The 22,567-nt window shown below is 37.5% G+C and overlaps 1 protein-coding gene across 1 annotated transcript; it reads left to right on the top strand.

The window, feature by feature from the left end:
• The first annotated feature begins 4,526 nt into the window (after nucleotides 1-4,526).
• Nucleotides 4,527-22,467, top strand: LOC146169863 (uncharacterized). The gene is made up of 22 exons (XM_083380518.1): nucleotides 4,527-4,698; nucleotides 5,907-5,977; nucleotides 6,437-6,537; nucleotides 6,865-8,291; nucleotides 8,368-8,490; nucleotides 8,949-9,872; nucleotides 9,940-10,089; nucleotides 10,692-10,821; nucleotides 11,752-11,828; nucleotides 12,145-12,305; nucleotides 13,274-13,392; nucleotides 14,098-14,191; nucleotides 15,113-15,262; nucleotides 15,722-15,907; nucleotides 16,322-16,440; nucleotides 17,074-17,167; nucleotides 17,858-18,010; nucleotides 18,459-18,629; nucleotides 19,500-19,664; nucleotides 20,497-20,661; nucleotides 21,426-21,525; nucleotides 21,808-22,467. The coding sequence occupies exons 1-22, from the start codon at nucleotides 4,536-4,538 to the stop codon at nucleotides 22,041-22,043; spliced, it is 5,079 nt and encodes a 1,692-aa protein (XP_083236644.1). The 5' UTR covers nucleotides 4,527-4,535; the 3' UTR covers nucleotides 22,044-22,467.
• The last annotated feature ends 100 nt before the right edge of the window (nucleotides 22,468-22,567 follow it).

Raw genomic sequence — 22,567 nt, 5'->3', positions numbered from 1 at the left:
ACATGGAACTATGGCATTCGAAAGAGTTTTATAATGAATCTCTCGGCCAAAAGGTCGAATAAATCGACACCATCCTGATAAAGACGACGTAACGACATTAACTGATGATGAAAAAGTACTTATCGAAACGTCTTTATTAAGATAATGTCGATTTACTCGACCTTTTTGGCTTCGAGATCCATTCTTAATAAACTACATTACAGATCCGTGAATTGTACTCCTAAACAAAAGACTTTAGCTTACATGCAAAAAAACATCGTTACACATATGAGACGGTGGAAAAAACAGGCACAGGATTCATTTGTGGAATTTATAACAGAATTAATTTAATCTATAGAAAACAGAAAGCATGTTTCGTCCTAGTGTAAGCAACACGACTAGCCACCAGCGCGTGTAGTGATTTAGCAAAATATCTGATTTTTTTGGAGAATTTAAAGCCGAAAGTGGACAGTTTACATAGGCCTATATAAATTATGGTGTGCGCAAAATCCACAGTAATGAGTACATACGTACGTATAGGATTTTCGCTATCCAAATAGCGCAAAAAGTCGTGCAGGAATCGGGCACGATTTTAACATCCCGTCCGGTGAAGGAGCGACGCCCCAGCTGCCGAATTTCCCTCTTTGTTTTATTTTTAAAACGCCCGCATTGCACACGAAGCCCTTGCGACAACCCCGGTAACATTTCGTTTTCCGCGAATAAGATTTAGAATAATTTGGGCGGCAGCTATACCTTCGACCGGAGTCTTTTCTCGGCACCGTGTGAGTGTTGTAAGAAACAGCGCAGTAGGCCGTTTAGCGTTGATACCGTTGATTTCTTTGAAATGTTATTGACTAACACCTTGTTAATGTTATAAATAATACGATTTTTTGTTAAATTGTTCAACGATAAGAACTAATATTCGTCTTAACCTGGAGTTGAATAGGGAGAATTGTTACGAGTCGATACCTTAAGTTTAATTTCTAAAAAAACGAAATGTTAGTGGTTAACGCTTTGCGTTTATGTTATCAAACTGATCAGAAATTAATTGTAGGTTCAAAATTTTGAATACTGAGAATTATTATTTGTCGACACCCTTCTTTTAAATCGTAGTATTTTATTGACCAACGAATGATTAAGTTTAGTTTCTAAAGAACTGCACATAACTAGTTTTGAAAGAAACTAGAATACTATTTATATTGCAATGCTAAATAACGAGGAATACGATTAAAAAAGCAGTTTGAAATAAACCGAAGTGCCATTCATATATATATTTACCTTTATCTTGCTTTTACTGATGTCATTCGTTATTTTATTTTAATAAAATGTCGTAGTAATGAAGTGATAACAATTTGACAATAGAAAAGTGAAAATTCACATTTACGCTGATTCTTAAAATATTTAAAAACATTTTGAACTTTTTATTAAAACTATTTCCACTAAAGACTTCATATTCCCACCAATGAATAAAAACTTGCATTAAGTTAATGCTCTTCCAGCTTTAAAATAAAATATATCAATTACCAGATGCAGGTTTTGCAATACGGAACACAAAATGTAAGGCTCATTTTCTCGAAGTTGGTTGTATAAATAAATAGCGAACATGTAGTTTTGTTGTAGTAGTCTTTTGGCTTTTTCATTCCATACAATAACACTCGCGTGCAAAGAAACCCAAAGGTCCAGAAGTGAAACAAGAATATATGTTTGGAAGCGCGAATTGCCATTCGAGTGACGTAAATTCACGAAGCTATTAGGAAAGGGAAATTACTTCCAAGTTTATGTCATGAGCAGTTGTAAGGGGGAGGGGCGGTTTTAGGGCGAGCTATGTGCGTTCAAAGTTCTATTTTCGAAAGCACGTTTTTGCTGGGCAATTTTTGCGGGTGTTCTGCTAAAACTTGAGCATTTTTTTTATTGAGTTATAATATTGAAACGTTTTCTAACGAAATTAATAGAGCATACATTTTTAAATATTCTCGTTGGTTTAAATAACGTCTATTGTGTAAAAATCTGTGGTTAGGCGAATTAAAGCAACGTTTTTTTGTCCCACGGATTAATTTCGAAAGCACGTTTTCGGAAGCTAGAAACCGGCTATAAAAGTTAGATGCCAAAATGTTCGCAAGTGGTTTATCGCTGCGAAATTTCGAGATCGTAGGGAGGCGTTAACGTAATCATAACGTTTAAAATGTTGCCAAGTCATCAAGGGCACGATTTTTCGGACTGCCGGTCGAATTAGGGCCAGACGTAAACGTCAACTTGTGGACGATATTTCGTTGCATGCATATTATTTTCCTGTTACGCAATCGAGCCAGTTTTATAAATAATAATCGAGTTGTTGAACTGTTTTCCAATTTTGGGCATCCAGATTTTATTTGACTAGTTTTTTTTATAATGTTGTGCATGAATTCTTGCAAACTTCATTTTTTATTTCGTTTGCAATATTTTTCTAAAAAAGTCTACTTCTTTGTGCTTCTTTGCTTATACTCTCGGCATTTAAGGAACAAAGATAACACTTAATTCAGAACTTGTTTGTAAAACAAAATGAGGTTAACATGAGTTTAAAAATGTCAGGTGTAAACTGCACGTACAGCATGACAAAATGTATTTTAAAAAATCTCAAAATGTTAAATTCGAGTTCCGAATACTTAAGGGATTGAAATTACCAGTTGAGTCACCAAATTTTTACTTCGTTTAAGTACCAGGTGCCGCGAAACACCTGAAGCAAATATAGCCACCGCGAAATCGCGAGCTTGGCAATTAACATTTAAAACTCATATTTAATAACGTACATGTTATCTAGATGCGATTTCTTAAACCGCTCGTCGAAGTTGACCATATTTGTCGCGGCCTTACAGAGAATTTTTTTCGCTGATTTTTTCACAGAAGGCCGAAGACACGACTTGCCCGCCAAGGCGCAAATGACACGGCAAATTGTTCGCCGCAACTATAGTTCGTTTGTGAACAGTCGGCGGCGGGACGCGTCGTTTGCGGGCGCTGCGGGTGCCGGCTAAGGTTATTTAGGCGGCGTAGGCGTTTCAAGTTTAGCGCCTCTTTATTTCAAAGGACCTAAGTTTTGCAATTTAACTCTGTCGCTATGGGTGTATTTTGTTGGTATTTACCTTTAGATATTTGAAGTCGTTATTCGCTTAATTACCAAACCTACGAAGAAGTAGACCTACAAGGTGTACATATACTACCAAATGACACGGTAAACTTGCTGAGGTTGTTTAGGTCTCGTTGGTATTTAAAATTGATGCTTTTTTAATTCGGGAAATTTCTTAAGTTTTTGTTGAATGTATTGCTTTAGGTGTTGGGTCATTCACCTGTAGATACTACTATCCAATATTTGTTTCGCTACAAAAACGACAGATAAGTATAAACTGTTCATGTAGTACAGTAAAATATAAACCATTGGGGAACGATTGCACTGTCTTGGTTCTACGATTGCTGTGTCGATTTTGTGGTAAATTGGTGCTTATAGCATAGGTGCAGTTTTGCTTGACAGAGAAAAATAAACTACTTGAGGAGTGTAAAAAACAACAGTTTGTTCATATACAAAGAGTAGATCCACGGTCTTGTTTCCCAATGGTAGTGAGTTCGACTCCCACTCAAGCATTACGGTTTTATATTTTGGACCCTGATGACTGGACGTTGCGTTATTCGAAAACGACCAAAATGATACCTACTTCTGCATAGGCTTTTCTGTTCATATTATATTTGAGATTGTCTGAAAAAATTCATAAAAGTATTAAATGTGTTTGAAATATTATAGCTAAAGGAAATCCCATGTGTTGAAAAGGAGCTAATGTTTCGTTAATTAGCTAGAAATATAAAGTAAACTTTCTCAAAACAAAGTGGTTTATAATTGGCACTTTCGCTACTACGAAGCTGTACTTGACAAACCTACGCGTTTCCCTCAATGTCAAAAGTTCCCTTTTTGGCAAACGCGTCATGTTTGACGTTTCAACATATTGTTGTGCCCGAGGGGCCGAAAGACCACAATCAAAGGATAAAGATGGTTTGGTTAATATTGGATTCGACTCTACCTTAAATCTAAAGGCCCAATGTGTTTGAAAGGTTTTAACTAAATATTTAGCTGTTCTAGGTTTGCTGCGTTTATCGATAACAAAGCGCCTAATTTAAACACATAACATATTTTCAAAAAAAGATAGTTTGGCTAGCTAGAAACAGATTCGCAACATAGTAGTTGGAATGGGCCGTGTCAAAACAAATTCGCTTTGGCAATTAACAAAAATTTAGACAAAGGCCTATTGAGTTCACGTTGTCATGCTTGTTGCTCTACCTACATTCTACAACCGCCGTCACTAAGCTATGTTATTGGGTAGACGATCTGCTCAATTTTTGATAGCCGTACAAATTATTTGTTGATAAAATGATCTAATATGTGTTTAGGTTTTTGAAACTAGTATGCCAATTTGACAGTTATATGCAAGGAGTTTACCGATATCCGTAACAGCAGAGTATTTATTTATATCCAACGGTGATTTAGTTTCATTTTTACAATATCTTGCATTACTTAGAATAATTTAAACGGAATCATGCACAACGGTAGAAATTGTATTGCCTTGCTTGTGCTGCTTCTGTACTGCGTCGCATCGGACGCGCATGTTCGACTAACATTCCCTCCCGCTCGGGATTATGAGCTAGATTTCCTGGACAACGGCAGAACGCGGGGACCTTGTGGATTTAACTCAAGCTATGGTAAGTTTTATAACCAAATCTGAAAATCAGGTGGCACTATATAAAGACAATTTGTACTAGAATCTTGACTAGCTTCCGCACAACCGTGCTTCATCAGGTCAAAGTAGAAATGAAAAAAATTAAGGTCGCCTTTTGCTCTTGCCTGTCGTGCATTTTAATTACATTTCTACTTTGTCCTGATGTACCACGGTTGTGCGACAGTTTGTCAAGATTTTAGCACAATAAGTCGTTAAGAGTGCCACCTGATTTCCTGATTTAGAATTACACTTACACGACTACAAACAAATACTTTTATAACCAAATATGTCCGATATTAATATCATCAGGTCAGGGTTGATTTGGGTTGTTTTGTAGTATTAATACTACATATTTTTGATAACGACCCGACACCAAATTATCTGCAAATTAATTAAAAAAAATAGCTTGCATGATTACCTAAAGTACAATAGCTTAAACAATGAATACTTTTACCTTAGGACATTGTATGTTAATTAATAAATATCTTGATTAAAGTAAGATCCCTAACCGTTTACATTTTTGTTGCCGAATAGCACTTCGGGACATGTGACATATTTCTCTGCTTTTCTTAGACACCTAAAATGCGCAAAGATAATTAATAGTTTATTGTCGAGTTTTTACCCTAACGTAGCCTACTAATATAGTAAATTATTATTTATTACTTTAGTTCAAAGAACAAGATGTAGAACTAATGAATAACTTTCCTTTGATTTAAGATAGACCTAAAATCGTTATGATTAAAGCTTTTATGGTTAAACGTTTATAATAGCAAGAACCTGTATTTAGCAACCCTACTGAAAATCCTACTGATATAGAATGCAAGTTTTGAATTCACCCCAAAAAAATTGGTCTTTCTAATATTTGGTCTAAGTGGCCTAGCTTAAGAAACCTTAATAAACTCTCAGAATTTCGTGCTAAAAAAACAATGAATTGTGCTTTAGGCGCCGCATTGCCTGCAAAGCCAAATTAAATTGTGCCGTGGACTCCACTTGTTGAAATAATACTCGCACCATTTTCGGCTTTCGGTAGCTTGCTAAAGAAAAACGTAACTTAGTCGTTTGCCTTCGGCGCCTTGTATGTAGAAAAATAACTGCATTTTCGCTGTCGCTGTTGATATAAGGTCGCAAGATAAAGCGTTTTGGTGCCACCGCCTGTCCAAATAGGCATTTTATGACCACTTTTTTATTCAGGGGGAAAAGCAACGACTCTTGTTGAAGGATCTTCAGTTGATGTATTTTGGCACCTTGCTTATGCCCATCGCGTAAGTAATAACAATAAACAGGGTCAATATTACTTATTGCAATTTGTATCTAGTTAATTCCAAGTCGAATGCCCAATACTAATGTTTGTCCGAGTAATATTCATCTAATATCACGAAGCAAAAATGTGCAAGTAACGTCCCAGTTATAGAAGATAGCCTTGCTATTTTATTTGCTGGTTTAACGACTGTAAATTACCTCTTCCCAGACATTTCAGTTGTTTTATAAAAACACGCACAAACTTGTACATACCTCGGAATAAACAACTATATATAGCCTATAAGGCGCCGAATGAAAAAAGTAAGTTGATTTGAAGAATGTTTCTTTGCATTCCAAAGTCTCTGGTGGATTCCTTACATAAGTAAGTACTTCGAACTCCAAGGTATATCGAATTTCGTAGAAGAAAACTTTTCCGTATGACGTATTTTGAGCATATTATACATGTCCATTTTGCTTTGCAGGGTGGAGTAAGTTTAGAGATTCTTCGGGAAACGGGAAGATTTGGATTTCAAATTCTTGCTCAATTAACCGATGATAGATTCGTGTCCAAAAATGACACGACGTAAGTTGCACTTCTAATTATAGATATCTGTGGCGGGTTGTATTTAGTAACATGAGTATACTAGGATTTTCATTTTCGATCTCTTCATTTTATTGCCTTCCTTGCCATTTTACATCGCCTAAAAATCATTAGGTACCATTTTTTAGCACGATCTCTATGCCTAATATTACACATTTGCACTGCTACTTTCTTGATGATAATAACTAATAACCGAGAAAAATTGTCGGAAAACTACATATACCACGCTAAGTTTGTTTGAATAAGTTTTGATGGTACGAAAACCTATGAAATGACCTTATAAACCAATTAATTTGCTTGGTTTTGAAGGAGACAAGAGCTGACGGTCACTCTGCCGCTTGGTTTGACTTGCAAAAGATGCGTTTTGCGTCTATTAAGAGAAGCATCAGAATGGGGCGGAGCCTACAGGTTCTGGAGTTGCGCCGATGTCACCATAATTCCATTAGACCGAATTCCTGGCGGATATGACATTTTGAAAAAGCAGAAGGCGAAAACACCTACCCATGCAACAGCGCCATTCAACGAACCAGAACCAACCTATGAACCAGAACCAGGCTATGAACCAGAACCAACTCAAGAACCAGAACCAGGTCACGAACCAGAGCCGTCGCGAAAACCATACCCAAGCAATAAACCAGGAAACAACAATAAACCAAAACCCAACCATGAACCGGAACCATCCTACGAACCGGAACCAACTCAAGAACCAGAACCAGGCAACCGACCAGAACCAATTTATGAACCAGAACCAACTCAAGAACCAGAACCAGGAAATGAACCAGAACCAAGTCAAGAACCCGAACCAGAACCAACATATGAACCAGAACCAGGAAATGAACCAGAACCAACTCAAGAACCAGAACCAGGCCACGAACCAGAGCCGTCGCGAAAACCATACCCAAGCAATAAACCCGTACCAAACAATAAACCAAAATCTAACTATAAACCAGATCCAGGAAATAAACCAGAACCGACGTACGAACCAGAACCAGGCTATGAGCCAGAACCTACTTATGAACCAGAACCGACGTACGAACCAGAACCAGGAAATGAACCCGAACCAACATATGAACCAGAACCTACTTATGAACCAGAACCAGGAAATGAACCAGAACCAACTCAAGAACCAGAACCTACCTATGAACCAGAACCAGGAAATGAACCAGAACCGACGTACGAACCAGAACCAGGCTATGAGCCAGAACCTACTTATGAACCAGAACCAACATATGAACCAGAACCGACGTACGAACCAGAACCAGGAAATGAACCCGAACCAACATATGAACCAGAACCTACTTATGAACCAGAACCGACGTACGAACCAGAACCAGGCTATGAGCCAGAACCTACTTATGAACCAGAACCAGGAAATGAACCAGAACCGACGAACGAACCAGAACCAGGAAATGAACCCGAACCAACATATGAACCAGAACCAACTCAAGAACCAGAACCTACCTATGAACCAGAACCGACGTACGAACCAGAACCAGGCTATGAACCAGAACCAACATATGAACCAGAACCTACTTATGAACCAGAACCGACGTACGAACCAGAACCAACATCAGAACCAGAGGTTAATCAAGAGTACTTTGCAAGCAGAGATGAACTACTGGCAATTAGTCGTTTGTGTTTCGAAGGCAAATGTTTGAATGAAGGTAATTGTAGCGAATCTGATGGAAGCTGCGTGTGCATGAGGCGCTTCAGTGGATCCAGATGCGAACATGAGGGTAAGCTTTCTTCTCTAAACTCGTATCATTATATAAAAAAACTCGTTTCGTTGATTAAATACCTCTTTTTCTTAAGACGAATGCTGGTCCGACAATGATTGCTCGAACCACGGACAATGTGTGGACACCAGAAGTACTTCGTATCCCAGGTTGCTTTGCTATTGCGAACCAGGCTGGTTCGGAAAATATTGTGAAAGGGGTAGGTTGAAATTGACCATTAACTAGGAATGTCCTGTACTTGACATTTTAGTACGATACCTATATAATTTTTAAAAGAAAGTACATCATGACTATGCGTAAACAGGCAATATCGAGGTAATTCAAACGTTTAAAGATATTCTTTTTCCAATTGGGCAATAATTTGCTTTAGCGTGATGAAGTTTAGATCCAATTAAGTTCTTCATTTACTATTTGCTACCAAATTTACCTTTCAAAGTAAAAATCGCTACGTTGAATTACTAATCATGACTGAAATTGCCATATTAGTTTGGTACGACATCAGCACTGATACCACTCTGGTATCGGACAAATACCGATACTAAAACCTGGCAGCTGGTATCGGCTTCAATCCGATATTAACGGACATCCATATTATTAACGTCTATGTACACTTTTTTGAAGTGATCAATTTTTTTAACTTTTGGGTTTACCTTGTAGAATCGACTGTCACTGAGATGCCCGAAAACCATCAGAACAACTCAAAATATTGGAGCACGGAGCTAAGTCCAGACAACGTGCACATTTCCTGGAGATTTGTTGAGGAGTTTTCGCAAATCGAAGTTGCTCTCCGAGTCAAATCAAACAGTTGGGTCGGAATTGGCTGGAGGCCGCTCGACCAAGGAAGCTGTAGGAATCTTCCACACATGAACAATCAAGCTCAGATGGAAGTACAGGCATCTTTGGTGAAGAAAAACGCGTTAAACCCCGAGGCAAAGCCTCACGACGACCCTGAAATAATCATCGAAGAGATGCTTGGAGTTGCCAAGAAGCAGAATTGCAAATCGGGGACCGGCAATAAAAGACCAGCCTATGTACCAGAACCAACCAATCAACCAGAACCAAACCATGAACCTGAACCAGGCAACGAACCAGAACCAACTCAAGAACCAGAACCAGGCTACGAACCAGAACCAACTCAAGAACCAGAACCAGGCTACGAACCAGAACCAACTCAAGAACCAGAACCAGGCCACGAACCAGAACCAACTCAAGAACCAGAACCAGGCTACGAACCAGAACCAACTCAAGAACCAGAACCAGGCCACGAACCAGAACCAACACAAGAACCAGAACCAGGCTACGAACCAGAACCAGGATACGAACCAGAACCAACTCAAGAACCAGAACCAGGCAACGAACCAGAACCAACAAAAGAACCAGAACCAGGCTACGAACCAGAACCAACCAACGAACCAGAACCAACCAACGAACCTGAACCAAATTATGAACCAGAACCAGAGCCAACTTTCGAACCAGAACCCGAACCAGAGCCATTAGGAGAACCAGCACCAGGACAGCAACCCCGTAATGTTGTTTTGCACGCCATGGATTGCGTAGATATGGTCATTGGGTCTGTAAAAGGTATGTGGATTTGCTTGATATGTTTACTGCTGAAGTTTTGGGCTTAATTCTCTATATTTTCTTGCAGGAAATCTGTATAGAATATTTGATATGTACACAAGAGACCGATCTACGCCACGTCAAGATAGCTTCTATGGTGGAACTGACGACCTGACGGCAGCCATCGGCACACAGGTCGATGGTGTCACTACCATTCTCTTCCGAAAGAAAGTCAAAGGTCTGTAAACAAAAGACCAAACCGTTGTTATTTAACTTTACTGACTCATGCCTTCCCTAAAACCTATAAAATCCTATCTAAAATAATGAAAACCTTTAAGGATGTTGTGTTCATACTTTTTGTATTTTAAATTTCACGTTTGGAAATAACAACCGACAGCGTTTCAAAGGTGGTAAACGAAATCCGTTGAACAATTAAGAATTTTCGTGCAAGCAAAGCCCGGCCAGAAAATTTACCATAGGGTAGAGTTCTGTTTCTCAACCTATGGGTCGTGACCCAAAATTGGTTGGCCTCTTTATTTGTTTTGTTCTCCGACTGGTTTAGTTTTACATGGTTAGATTTATTGAGATTGGTTCTGATCAAGATTTTTCCAATAATGTAGAAAATGCAGAAGAAACACGAAAAATGCTTCAAATTATTAAATTATAACTTATTTACGCCAAGTTAAAAATAAAATTCAGTAAAGAAAATTAGACCAGCAAAGATTCACTGTTATATTTACGTTTAGTTTTTGGGTCGTCGCGAAAAAAGTTAGGTGACCCCTGATCTACACATACAGAGACCCTCGTGCCTACAACGTTTCTGTTTTATTCCCCCAAAAGCCACTCACTTCACCGACCATACTTTCCTGGCCGAACCTATGCACGTGATCTGGGCCAAAGGTCAAGACGTCGGCAGCTACGTCCATCGGCCAAGGTCAGGCGTGGAAGTCTGTTCAGCATCCGATGACAGGTAAGCATCAAGTGAATTGATTCCGGCAGCATAAAATGTTTATTGCATCGACGACGTAGTCCAAGTTATTTAAGTTGTTTCTCCCTTTCTATTCGCAACACGTGCAGTGATGCTCAACCGAGGCGCCATTTCTAAAACTCGAAGGTGCCAAAAGGCTTCATTGATAGCCACTTGATATAAATCTTTGTGTACGATTAAAGTCCAACGACGTTACTTTCCAACATGTATGAGGTTCTTAACGTGAAATTTATTCCGAGAGAAAGTGTTTTCAGAATGTTTTTAATTCCTTTTCGATTTTTAGTTTTGTTGTTGCAGTTCCTGTAGCGACATTACATTAAACCAGTTAACGAAATTACTGCAGTATGTAGGGGTGCCGTAATCAATTTACTATTTCTGGGGAGTGCTGTAATCCATACAAAATTGGGAGACACTGACTTAGTGTGTTATTCTGTCGCTACATAACTCCTTGGAACGGACTATACTTGCTGACTTTTTCTTGCCTATTCTCTTTTGTTACCAATTGTCATTGTCATATCGAAGCAGCTTCTAACCTAAAATCGTTTCGAAGCGCATGACTTTTTTATGTGTTTCTTTAAGTGTTTCTAATATTAAAAATAAACCAAAAGAGCACATTTTTGAAAAATGTCCGAAACATTTCCTACGAATATTTCTTTAGCATATATTTTTCAAAATTGGATCAAATCCACTTCGGAGCATAAGATCTGGAGGTTTGACTTGGGCCTAATAGGGATTATAACGCCAATATTTATAAAAGTTAAGTAACAATTTGGACATATTAAATATCTTTTTATACTTTTTCAACATAGACATTAAAAATAGATGTTGAAAAGATAATACATTTATACATTCGAAACGTTAAAATCTTACCTAGTTCTATATGGGTCAAAGTACAACTTTTTGGTTTTGTAGATTTTACCGACATGACGAGCTCAAGTACCACGGGACTTCCCCACAGCAGAGAGGAGCAACCACCTTAAGTTTCAGGAGTGAGTCACGTGTTCACCTTTTGTCAAAAAGTCTTACCCTTAAAACCTTATTCAAAATAAGGTAAACGTATTCAAAAATAATAGATTAAAAACAGGAGGTAGCCAAGCTAAATCAAATTTAGCCTAACTATACCTAAAAAACAAGCTTTATTTCTTTTTTTTTAATTATTGCTTACTAATTCACAGTAATGACGTAATTTGGTGTCGGATCGGAGCGCTTATTTTTTGTCTAAAATATCGCGCATCGGCATAAAATGTCAAGTAGTATGGGACATCCCTAGTACTACTGGGTATTTATTTCTCTTTGGTGTTTCAGTGGAGAATCCACAGGCTGTTACAACCCCCTCACAACAGTGCACCAGTGAAGCGGGAATCTTTGCTCAGCCGAGCGGATGTAACTACAACACTGCATCCTTCGATTGCACTTACTACGTGGCTTGGGCGCTGCAAGGAGATAAGATCACCTTCGAACTGAAAGTAAGTGTTGTTTAGGGCAGGGGTCGGCAACCTTTTTTACATTGCGTACCGGTTTAAAACTGAAATTTTGTGGCGGACCGGCCTTAAAAAAACAACAAATGTCCAGTGAAGGAAATTTAGTACAACTTTTTTCAATAAACTAATTAAAATGCATACGTTGTTTTTAAAAACTTTCCCGCCTGAACATAAAGATAATAATTAATTTTATTGTGGGACATTGTTGGATTTAATTCTATTGCACTTAAGGGTGAACACGGTTAAGCAAAAAAAAAACATGATATTTTGGCCTTGTTCGATATATTGTACATACGAGGAGATTTTACAATCAAAAAATGCAATTTAGGATTACAGAACAAGGTTTACTTGGATTCAAGATTCTGCAATTTAGGATGTTGTGAAAGGGCTCAATACATGGAGTGTATTTAAACGAAAGTTAATGTGATTTGGATATAAAAATAGCCGGCGGTTGCCGACCACTGGGTTAGGGTAATCAGGTGGCACAATATAAAGACAAATTGTATGGAAATCTTACAACCGTGTGGTCAAAGTAGAGGTGGAAAAGTAGAAGCGATATTTTTTCTACGTTGACAGCAGCGATTTGTACGTTGAAAAGTAAATTTATTTAATATAGCAAGGTTAACTAAATAGAAGGTTTTCAAACCTCCTAGTGCCTAAGCAATTTTTTACCTTATAACCTGGACAAAAAACTTCCTTTGAACGTTTTAATTTCATGTTTTGTCTGCGCATAGCAATGGCGTCGTTGTTATCGAATCGGAGTGCAAACTTTTTGTCTAAAATATCGAATGTGAATGTCAAGCATTGCAAACCGCTAATTAGGCTATTTTTAACGTAATTTAACAATAAATTTATTTAAACTTTTTCCTGAAATCTAAAATGACCTCTGCTGTTATATTGTTTTTTTAACCCGACATTTTTAAGTTTTCTAAAATAGCTTGTTTTGTTCGCAGGTGATTCAACAGGAGAGTGGTTGGGTTGGTATTGGAGTGAGCGACAACAGGGTTATGGCGCAAACCGATGCTTACACTGGCTGGATTCAGAGTGACGGAACTGCTGTTGTCAAAGATAGGTAAGTGGCCGGTTTAACGATATAAACAGAGGCAGCAAAATTCAGTGTTGCAAACAAGTAATTTTTAAACTAATTTATTTAAGTCCAAGTCGAGCTTTTGCCCTAAGTCCTGGGCAAGTCATAGTTAGAGCAAGTAAACACCAAGTCAAGTTCTTGTCATAAAATTAAAACATTAGCTGATAACCTGGTCCGATTAGGAGCAATAAAGTTAAATATATCATAAATGCAACGCACAGCATTAAATTGTTGTGCAAATATTAGGATAAATAAACCAATTTAAAAAAATATATCACTTTACGGCATTGTTCCTCAAAGTTTCGCGGCCGCGTAGAGGGTTTCTTATCTTTTCTTCATAGTGGCTGACAATAAACTTTATCGCCAAAATGGTCGAAGGTTATAGTAAGACGTATTAAGAATATCAAAGCCCATACAGATGTATGTAGCATTTGGAACGTTCTTTACCCATGTTGAAAATAAATAAAGAGATATGCGAAACGTCGAAAAGATGCCTACTTCTGTATGGGCTTTAATATTCTTACTACGTCTTGCTGAGGACAAATCTCAACAAATCTATCTATTCGACTACTGCAGTCAGCGAATCGATCTAATTAAACAGTCACCCAATCTTGGGTCGCGACCTATCAGTAGAGAACAACTGCTTTACGGTGTGCGACTGAACTAACCAATGTGTGCATTGTAACTCAGGTGGGCCGCTGGGTATTTCCTTCCCGCGATTGACGAAATCCAAAACGTGGATGACGTCAGTGGCAGTTACGTCAACAAGGTCTTAACCATAAAGGTAAAATTTCAATTACCTTTTTTTGTTATGTGTTTTTAACGATCCTGTAATTTTGAATATCTGTTCACAGTACTAAACCGATCGGTCAAGAAAGTAAATATCATATTAGGCATGTTATGGTATTTACTCATAGTTTGCGTTTAAATATATTTTAATATAATAAAAATATTTTGTTTTAATGTTTGATTACTTGTCTTAAATTAAGTTCCAAAACAAGGAAAACCACACTGGGTGTGTGGTTGTTCTATTTTGCCAGGGGGGGACAGCGTGGTGCTGCTTAATTTTGCCAGATAGGAATTCTGTCGATATACTTTATGGCTCCGGGACATTTTTTTACACCGTTTTTTCCCTGTTAATAATGTGCCACAAAAAATTTGACTGGAGAAAATTTATTCAGGCGACAACAGACACCGTCCATTTTTTTCGGGCCACATTATAAGTTATATTGACACGCCATATACATTTTGTAATCTACTCAGAGCTTACATTCGCGTTAGGAATTAATCTAACTTATTAATCTAACTTGAAGAAATTTATATTTTTCTGCAACAACTCCTGAGGTGAAGACAAATTCGAGTTGGGATCGCTAAGTACGACTTACATGTCTTCGATATTTGAATTAAGGCTCTGACCCAATAATGTCTAACCACCAAATTGGCCGCTCTAGTTAGCAATTGTTATTTTTTCTTCTTTCGCTACATTTCCGCTCCGAGTATGTCGGATTCGATTTAAACACGAAATTTATAAAATAAAATGTCGGGCAATGTTTTTTACTGGGGTAAACGATATTCAAAGTCTAGATGGGGTTTCTTAAACTGGGGTCCGTGGGCATCTTGGGGGTACGTTGAATAATTTTGGTGGGTTCATGAAGGCCTAATTGAAAACTTAGCCAACTAACCATTCCAATTTTTCCACTTCCAGTTCTCGAGACCCGTGAACTCCGGTGACCCCAAAGACCTGTCCTTTGGCCCCACCGAGTGTCGAAACCTGCTCATAGCGAAGGGTCCAGTCCTCCCCGATCGAACAGGCATCCTTTACCACGACTTCAGACAAGTGGTCACGGAGACCAAGGTAGGTTATGCTTATTTTCTTGCTACTTGTTGCAGAGTACTACGATTAGAGCGTATTTGGTTCAGTGTGTATTTCGTCGTTGATTACGTAACCTAAAACTTGGATCACTACGGTTTAAATTGATCTAAACTGCTTTATTCGAAGGTAAAATACTTTAAATTACAAGTTACTCCAAGCACTGCATTATAGAAAAGCATACAAAAAAACGAACAAGATTGCAGTTATTTTGTCGTTTTAAATGAATACAGCTAAATTTTAGGGAGGTTTTAAATGCTATACTAGACTCCTTCAGTACATAACTAAGTTACTTTTATCAACGACTTGATAAATTTTGTATCACTAGTTTAAATTGTTAAATTCCACTTGGAACGCGAGCGTCTACTTTACGATCCCTAAGTGTAATTAAAATTTTGTAGCCTAATCTACTTTTTTTACTCTTTATTCCTATTTTCCTTCCAGCTTTGCATCAAACCATGCGCCCCGCCACCACCTCAAGCCATTATCCCACGTCAGTTGATCGCAGTACCCGAACCTAGCGCATGTGCGACGTCTAGCGGAAATTACAAATGCGCTCAACCCAGCTGCTCGTATTCGGCTTCATGGATGCTTAACGAGGCCGAAAACAGCGTAACCTTTGAACTATCGGTGAGCTATGACCTTTGAATTCTCGATCACTTGTGGTTGATTGTTTCTTACTTAAAACCTGTATAACTAAAACTTGTTCGTAAGATTTAATTCACCTTATTCAATACTTAAATTTCTTGTGAAATCAAGTAAATATTTAAGTTCATAATGCTCCCTACTTTAATATAATTACAATGCATTCTACGACAGGTATTCTAAAAATGCTAAATTTTCATACAACAATAGGTTTTGGTAAATAATTGCATTTTTACGCATGTCTTTTATCATATACCGAAAACCTTAGATAGATGTGATTTATTTTTCACAATCTTTAAAATGCACATAGTATCTCTGCAACGTCTGTATACTGCGAAATGACAATTTGACCATACTTGACTATACCGTGTTTATAATTATTGCTTAATGTTGTCCAAGGCCAAGCAGAGTCGAAGCTCGTGGATAGCGATCGGATTCAGCGAAAATCGATTGATGGTCAATACTGACGTCATAATAGGATGGGTCCAAAGCGACGGTCAGGTGGTGGCCAGTGACAGGTGAGTTGGAAAATATTTAGCTGATTGGCTTTAATCACAATTAATTTGAAACTTTTATAATCACATAAAGTTTGAAGATTTGCTTAATTCATTGCAGATCTTGTGCTCACTTTTTCGGTATTAAGCTGTTTTAACAATCTTTAGGGTTTTTTTAAGTTTTGTTTTAATTACTGATGGTTTTTTACTATTAAAACTATTTATGTTCCAGACTATTTTATTTTTAATACCGATACCCGATATTTTTAATTTGGGTTCGGACCGGTACCGATACCAGCCGAGTATCGAAAGGCTTCGAATATCAGCTACGATTCGTTATTATCGGACATCATAATTAAAACAAATAATAATGTTTTCAACTAACGAAAAATGCTTCAATTATTTATTTTAATAAAACAAAAGAAAGTAATTTGCCATTAGAAAGTTTTCGAAAAATGATTCGCGTGTTTTACTTTTTTATTAAACAGCTTAAAAAATAATACCTTAGCGCAAAAATCATTCTTGCTACCTACAAAACGGCTCAAGATAATGTTTTAACACTTTTCCAAACAATGTTATTTTGTTTAGTTTCTAAATAAATCAGATGCTAAGATATTTTTTAGCCAAATAAAATGAATTTTATTTTGCCTTAAACAGGTACGCATTCGGGTATTTCCCTCCGATTGTGGACCCCGTACAGAACGTGCGAAACATTTCTGGGTCGTACGAGAACGGCGTGGTTACGCTAAAGGTATGCCAGTGACCCTATGCATTGCGATTTTTTTCAAACAATCTAATTGGTGTGTATTGTTGTAGTATGGAAAAAAAACAAGCAAGTTCTTCCTGCAGTTTAAGTACAGATTTGGCCATGGCTAATAGTCGTAACGAAAACTCTATTTATTGCTGCTTTGTTGCTTGGCTCACTTAAACCAAGCCTTCGAATGTATATATACGCATAAACGTATACAGTTTACTTAATTGCATCACCAATGAATATATTAAATTCCCAAATACGTCATACCACATTTCGGTAACGAATCCGAAAAGCTCAGTCAGACAAGTTAGAAATGCTTATCAAGCACTTTTGGCCTTTTTGCAAACTCGAAAACCTTCAAACGACGCAGAAACGTAGACGACGGTTGGACAAAAGTTAATTGCATTAACTCTTTGCTGTTCGTGTTCGTACACAATTTTCTTTATAACACAGGAGAACTTGTATCATGAAAACCGGAAAGTATAAGCTTCAACGATCGTTTCCCATTCAATTGGCTGTGCACTGCTCGTAATCGAACAGCAAAAAAAATCTGCTAGCAAAATGTATAATTGTATTGTGCAACCACTTCAAAGGCATTTTTAATGCTCCAAAGCAAGTAACGCGAGTATGCAAATACTTACAGACTCATAACGTGAGTATGTAACAAACAACCGTTTACCTTTGCAGTTCACCAGATCACGTGACACCGGTGACGTCGCCCGAGACATGAGCTTTAGCGACACCCAGTGTCGGTACATGATCTACGCGACTGGACCAATCGACAGCGAGTACAACTTCATCCGCAAGCACATCACGACACCTGTTGTTTCGCAAAATAAGGTAACTTGGAACTACCTAGTTTGGGTCTGCTGTAACTCCTGAAAAACATTATACAGTAAGACAAGACAAAATTTCCCAGTTAAACGTTCACAAATAAAATTGTATATGTAGCAGAACAGTTAAACATTCACAAATAAAATTGTATATGTAGTAGAAGAAAGAATTGGAAAAAACAAATTCTGAAAAAAAAGATTTTTTTTAAGAAAGGAATGCTGTCAATGACTTCACTTCATGGTGTTTACTTGCTCTATTAATAGCCTGACTGGGGCTTGACTTAAGGATGACTTAGACTGGGAGGACTAGAACTTAAAATGATATATGTTAAAGACTTGAAATGTTTTTTTAAATTTAATTTCGTCACTTCTTTACAACACTGACTTTAGAACATGCCTATGGGCTTAGTGTTCGTATTGACAAGGCATACTATGTGCGCTTTGCTTTGCAATAGATTTGCATCAAATCGTGTTCACCGAAGAAGCCGGCTTATGTTGCACCCGAACCCACATCGGAACCAGAACCCCAAACAACCACAATGAAAGAAACTACAACAACTGAACAACCGACCACTACAACTACAGAGCAGACCACCACTGAAATGTCAACAACATCCGCCCCTGCTGTAAGGATATAAAATAAGATGACTGAGTTAGGCTAACACGAACTGCTTCATCAATATTGTTTAAGTTTTTGCCACTTAATTACCTGGTCCAAAATATACATGTATATAAGAATTAAGTAAACTTCCATATGATAAAAAAGCTTACGACTGTGAGCAGAAAATATGATTTAGGTTTGAGAAAACTACAAGTGTAAATTAAATATTTTGAACACTATTTCATTACCTATGCAAGCAAAAGTAGCAAATTTATTTCCTGTAGCTTGATAATGATCTTAAAGGCAAAAACTTTTAATTGCTTGAATTGCGTTCCAACTTTTATAAGCGAGGTTTGAATACATTTCAGTCGCGTAAACTGGTCATGATAGAAACGCGTATCGAAACGTCGCAATCAAGATGATGTCGATCTACTCGACCTTTTTGACATTTAAATTCATTATTGAGTTATTTCCTAAACGTGGCAAATCATTTTTGGTAAATTGGCAATGTTTTAGTGTAAAAAGGAGACTTGGCCGGCCAGGGTTCTCAAACTTTTTTCATAAAGGGCCAGATAATTGTAAAACCTGATCATCGGAGGCCGAATAACTGTTCGAATTAACGATTGCAGGTATAATAATTTTTGTCGAACTGTACTAACTTGATTTTCGTCAAACGAAGCAAATACAAGAAACCTAATAAACGTGACTTTTAATTCTAAAATAAGACAAACTAAGCACACAACTCAAAAATAAACACATTTCTTAGAAATCAGCACATTAGTATTTTCTAAGACATAGCAACCGAAAATAAGCACAATTCATAGAAATAAACAAGATATGGTAACCCTGCTTATAATCGTGACACCGTTATGTATTAATCAATTTCGTAACACAGGCTGTAGTGGCTACGGTGAAGCCCCGTCCGGTGATGGACAGCGCCCTCCGGCGGCGAGTTTTCTTCACTGGAAGTTTCCGCGTCATCACTCTTCGCTTCCGGTGGGAATACACCAACAACAAATCGATTGAGTTCAAGAGGGTGTCCAGCAACATCCAGAACAACGTAAGAACGCTTGGGGCACTAGCTTTTTTGTCTGGTGGCTATAAATATATAGGGGTTACCAATCTAGGGTCCGCGGTTCACATCCTTTAACTCGGTCCAAATCCGTTAACACTTGCCCGAGGCACATATCCTTAATTAAGGTAAAGCATATTAAAAAATTTATAACTAAATATTGGTGTAATTTTAAATTTAACCGTAATTTATAAATCAAAGTCTGGCATGTTAGTCTGCATTATCGATTTTACATTTTCTAGTGCCACTATAAACTCGATGATTTGTCGACACACAATAGTGTGCTGGACATAGTTTCACAACAAATTATGGAAAGTAGCTCTTTGGGAACATGTCATAGGGACTAATTCTGCAACGTAAGATTGTAGTAATTCATTATGACCGCCGAAGGTCCTTTGTTTCTTGTTGGCTCGAATACTGACATCATTAAATAAAGATTATTGTTTATTACGCTGCTTTATTTAATTTGCAAACTATTTTTATTTTTTATACTTTTTTAGTCTACCGACTTACCGATACTCCTTGTACCGAATTCTTGTATTCGTTTGCTGTTTGCAAGTATATTAAACCGCGAAGCCGAATAAGTTTACCCAAAGACTAACTAAGCTATTTTGCCATTCATATTGTTTCTTTTATTGCCTTTTATGTTTCAATATTCGCCATTCCAACTTCTTGTACTGTTTTTAACATTCGAAATAACTTTCAAACTATTACTGCACGAAGAATAAACGATGAAACGTTAGCACATCGCATAGCTTGTGCCTTATAAATTTAACGGAAATGCCTTCAGTTTCACTTAACTTTGCCAAACTTTAATCAGATCGAAGCGACCTTCGGCCAGTCCAAACTCAGCTTGGACAAGTTGATCAAGGTTGGACCAGTGGAGGTCGACGCATTGCGACTTGGATTGAGGAACAGGGTTGTGGCAAAGTACAGGAGCGACGCTTACGTGGCGGACAAATTCAAGTCGCTCGGACAGATTGAGGTAAGAACATGGCCTGTGTATTTTTTCGTGATTTCGGAAGGATACAGTAAAATTAAGGAAAAACTATCATCCTACGTATACGGAACGTTCATCTGAATTAGAAACTTTTTTGCAGTTGACTGAACGAATCGTTTTTTGTTTTTTTTGTATTGTTTTATGGTGAAATTTTTCTCAAACTAGAAAGAATATATAAAACATACTGATAATGTGTAAAGAAAATTTAGTCAAGCAGCACAAAAGTTTGGCCAAAACTGTTTTTTTAGAGGATAAACATACATCAACGACTATGAATTGGTTTAAAACATAAAGAAAAATTGCTTCTAAGTGGAGTGGTAATTTAAAAAACTTTAACATATGTTCGTTAAAAACCTTTTTGTAAATGCAGCAGCCCCCCAAATAACAAAATTATTCAGCTAGCTTAAAAATAATTTTACATATTTTTTTACAAACAAATTAAAGATGTCATGAATAAAATTTTTCTCTCCTTTCTCTGCCCCTTTAGTTTCTAAGTTTTACAACCTACAACCCCCCCCCCCCCACCCCCCAAAAAACAAAAACGTTATGAATATTGAATTATACCTTTTAATAGTTTTAAAAAGTAAGTTCATTACAAAAAGTATGACATAACCTTAGCTATAATTATAATAGGTTGAAAAAAACATTCGTTTAGTGTTTTTCTTTTTGGTTTGTATAACATAGTTTCCCATAGCTCACAAACCGGTAGTGTTTGGTTTTAAAATTATCATCACCTCCTTCTATTGCAGAGCGAAATGGCGCACTCGTTTAAGAAGGTTGTTTTGCGAAACAGAGGACTACTCGGTGGGAATGGATACAGTCTTGATCCGAGGTCAATTGTCATAAAAAGTGAGTTAATAATATTAAAAATAGATATTTTTTTATATGTATATATATTTTTTTTTTCATATTATTGGAAAGTATGTAATTAAATACACCATAAAATGTACTAATCCAATCAGTTTTAGCATTGCAAGATACGTACGCGATACACGTACAACACGTGTTCGTGCCCTACTGAAGTCGCCTATAGTTAAACTAACACTTTGCTATAAGCTAAATAAGAACTTGTAGTTCAACTATGAATAGTATATTCCGTAATTTTATTAAACCTAATTTTTTTAATCACAGTTTACAGGAACGAGACGACGACGAAGTCCGACATAAAAGTAGCCAAGCGCCAGCAAGTTCGCACCATCACCAAAACACCATCGAGCATCGCCACCACAAACTCGACGGTGGGGCCAGAGAGCTCATCAGTGGCTGGTGAAATCACGGATTCGTTGTGGGTCATGGCACCGGTTTTCGGCAGCGCCTTTGGCTCAGTATGGCTCCTAGGATACGTCTACTACAAGCTGCGAAGCTAGAGAGACGGCCTTCGGTCGTTTTTGAGCCTTTCTTTGTGTTTGATCTCCTTGCCACCGTTTTTTTGTTGTTGAAAGTTAGCTGCCGGTAAGCTTTGGTACAGTTTTGTGCGCCACCGTTACACTAAATTGATGAACAACTACTACTACCTTTTCTGTGTGTATCATTTCACTTGTACGCAGCGTTTTTGATTTTAGGAGTCTTCGGAAATCGTGGTTTTCCACCTTTTTATTAAAATCCCCCAAACTAAGCCCGCGGCATGTTTCCCTGATTAAGGTGAAGTACATTTAAAATGCTGTAGGATGCAACTTGAAACCAAACTTTAAACTGTACTTCAATTTATTAATGCTTACCACATTTTTTTTAACGATATTCAATTTAATAAAGTTCGACACAAAGATTTGCATCTCACCCGCGATCGCCATTCCTTACGGCCCTTTATTACAATAGTTTGGTCACGCCTGGTTTAACCTTTAATGATGATAAACGCCATCCGGCTAAGTTTTTAACGGCACTGGTCGTTTAA

The sequence above is a fragment of the Ascidiella aspersa genome, chromosome 1 (genome assembly GCF_963924565.1).
Source record: "Ascidiella aspersa chromosome 1, kaAscAspe10.2, whole genome shotgun sequence".
Taxonomy (NCBI): domain Eukaryota; kingdom Metazoa; phylum Chordata; class Ascidiacea; order Phlebobranchia; family Ascidiidae; genus Ascidiella; species Ascidiella aspersa.
Note: the sequence above shows the minus strand (reverse complement) of the source record. Positions and strands in the feature narration are given on the sequence as shown.